Source organism: Nestor notabilis, unplaced genomic scaffold (assembly GCF_000696875.1).
Source record: "Nestor notabilis isolate BGI_N333 unplaced genomic scaffold, ASM69687v1 scaffold20394, whole genome shotgun sequence".
NCBI classification, from domain to species: domain Eukaryota; kingdom Metazoa; phylum Chordata; class Aves; order Psittaciformes; family Psittacidae; genus Nestor; species Nestor notabilis.
In genome coordinates, this window is record NW_009926253.1 from 3,073 (window position 1) to 3,931 (window position 859).

The 859-nt window shown below is 58.1% G+C and overlaps 1 protein-coding gene across 1 annotated transcript in view; it reads left to right on the top strand.

Moving 5' to 3' along the window:
• The window catches only part of SESN1 (sestrin 1), a gene marked incomplete at its 3' end in the record, with an annotated part of 2,989 nt that overhangs the window by 1,756 nt on the left and 374 nt on the right, over positions 1-859 (top strand). Inside the window, exons 5-6 of the mRNA XM_010013445.1 lie at positions 37-155; positions 511-689. Of these exons, the coding sequence (XP_010011747.1) occupies positions 37-155; positions 511-689 (298 nt within the window). The remainder of the gene's footprint in view (positions 1-36; positions 156-510; positions 690-859) is intronic.

Below are 859 nucleotides of genomic sequence, written 5' to 3' on the forward strand. Positions count from 1 at the left end.
GGACTGCCCCATCCACGGGGCTCTCCCCTCTCGCAGATGCTGATGGGGCAGTCACCAGTGCTGCCAACCTCGCGTGCTACATGCAGGACCCTGACTTTGGGTACCAGGACTTCGCCCGGCGTGATGAGGATCAGACGCAGGTATTCAGAGTCCAGGTGAGGTTCCTGCTCTTCCTGCCTCTTCCGAGGGTGCCCGTGCAGCACACATCTGGCACAGCTGCTTTTGTACCATGCCTGCGCAGGGAAGCTCAGCTCTCAATGGGGACCGGTCCTGTGAGCGCTGGGGTGGGGGAGGGGACCGGGGGCTCCTGTCCCCCGGAACTGCTGGTTTCTTGCATCTCACAGAGGCCAGGGTCAAAACCTGCCTGATGAGGGATGTGGTTTGTGGCAGAACCACCCCCAGAGCAAACCTGTTGAATTCTGCTGCATCCTGAGGTCTCCAGCCCTTCATTCCTGGAAACATGCCCCAGGATCGTTTGCAGTTGTAAAAGCCTCTTGCTGTGCTCAACAGGATTACTCCTGGGAAGACCACGGCTTCTCGCTGGTCAACCGCCTCTACTCTGACATTGGGCATCTCCTGGATGAGAAGTTTCGTATGCAAAGCAGCACCATGGCCAAGCGGCAAGGCTGTGAACCCTCTGTCTTCAAGCGAGGCATCTGGAACTACATCCACTGCATGTTTGGCATTAGGTAGGGAAACCGACCTTGTGGTCACGGACACAAAACCGAGCTCAGCCAGGAGGGAGGAGGGTTGGGGATTTGGCTTGTCTTCCAGATGGGCTTGGAGAAGTGACAGAGGGGGGAATTGCCTGCCTGGATGCACAGGCAGGGGAGAGATGCTCGTTTTTGGCCAGGGCGCT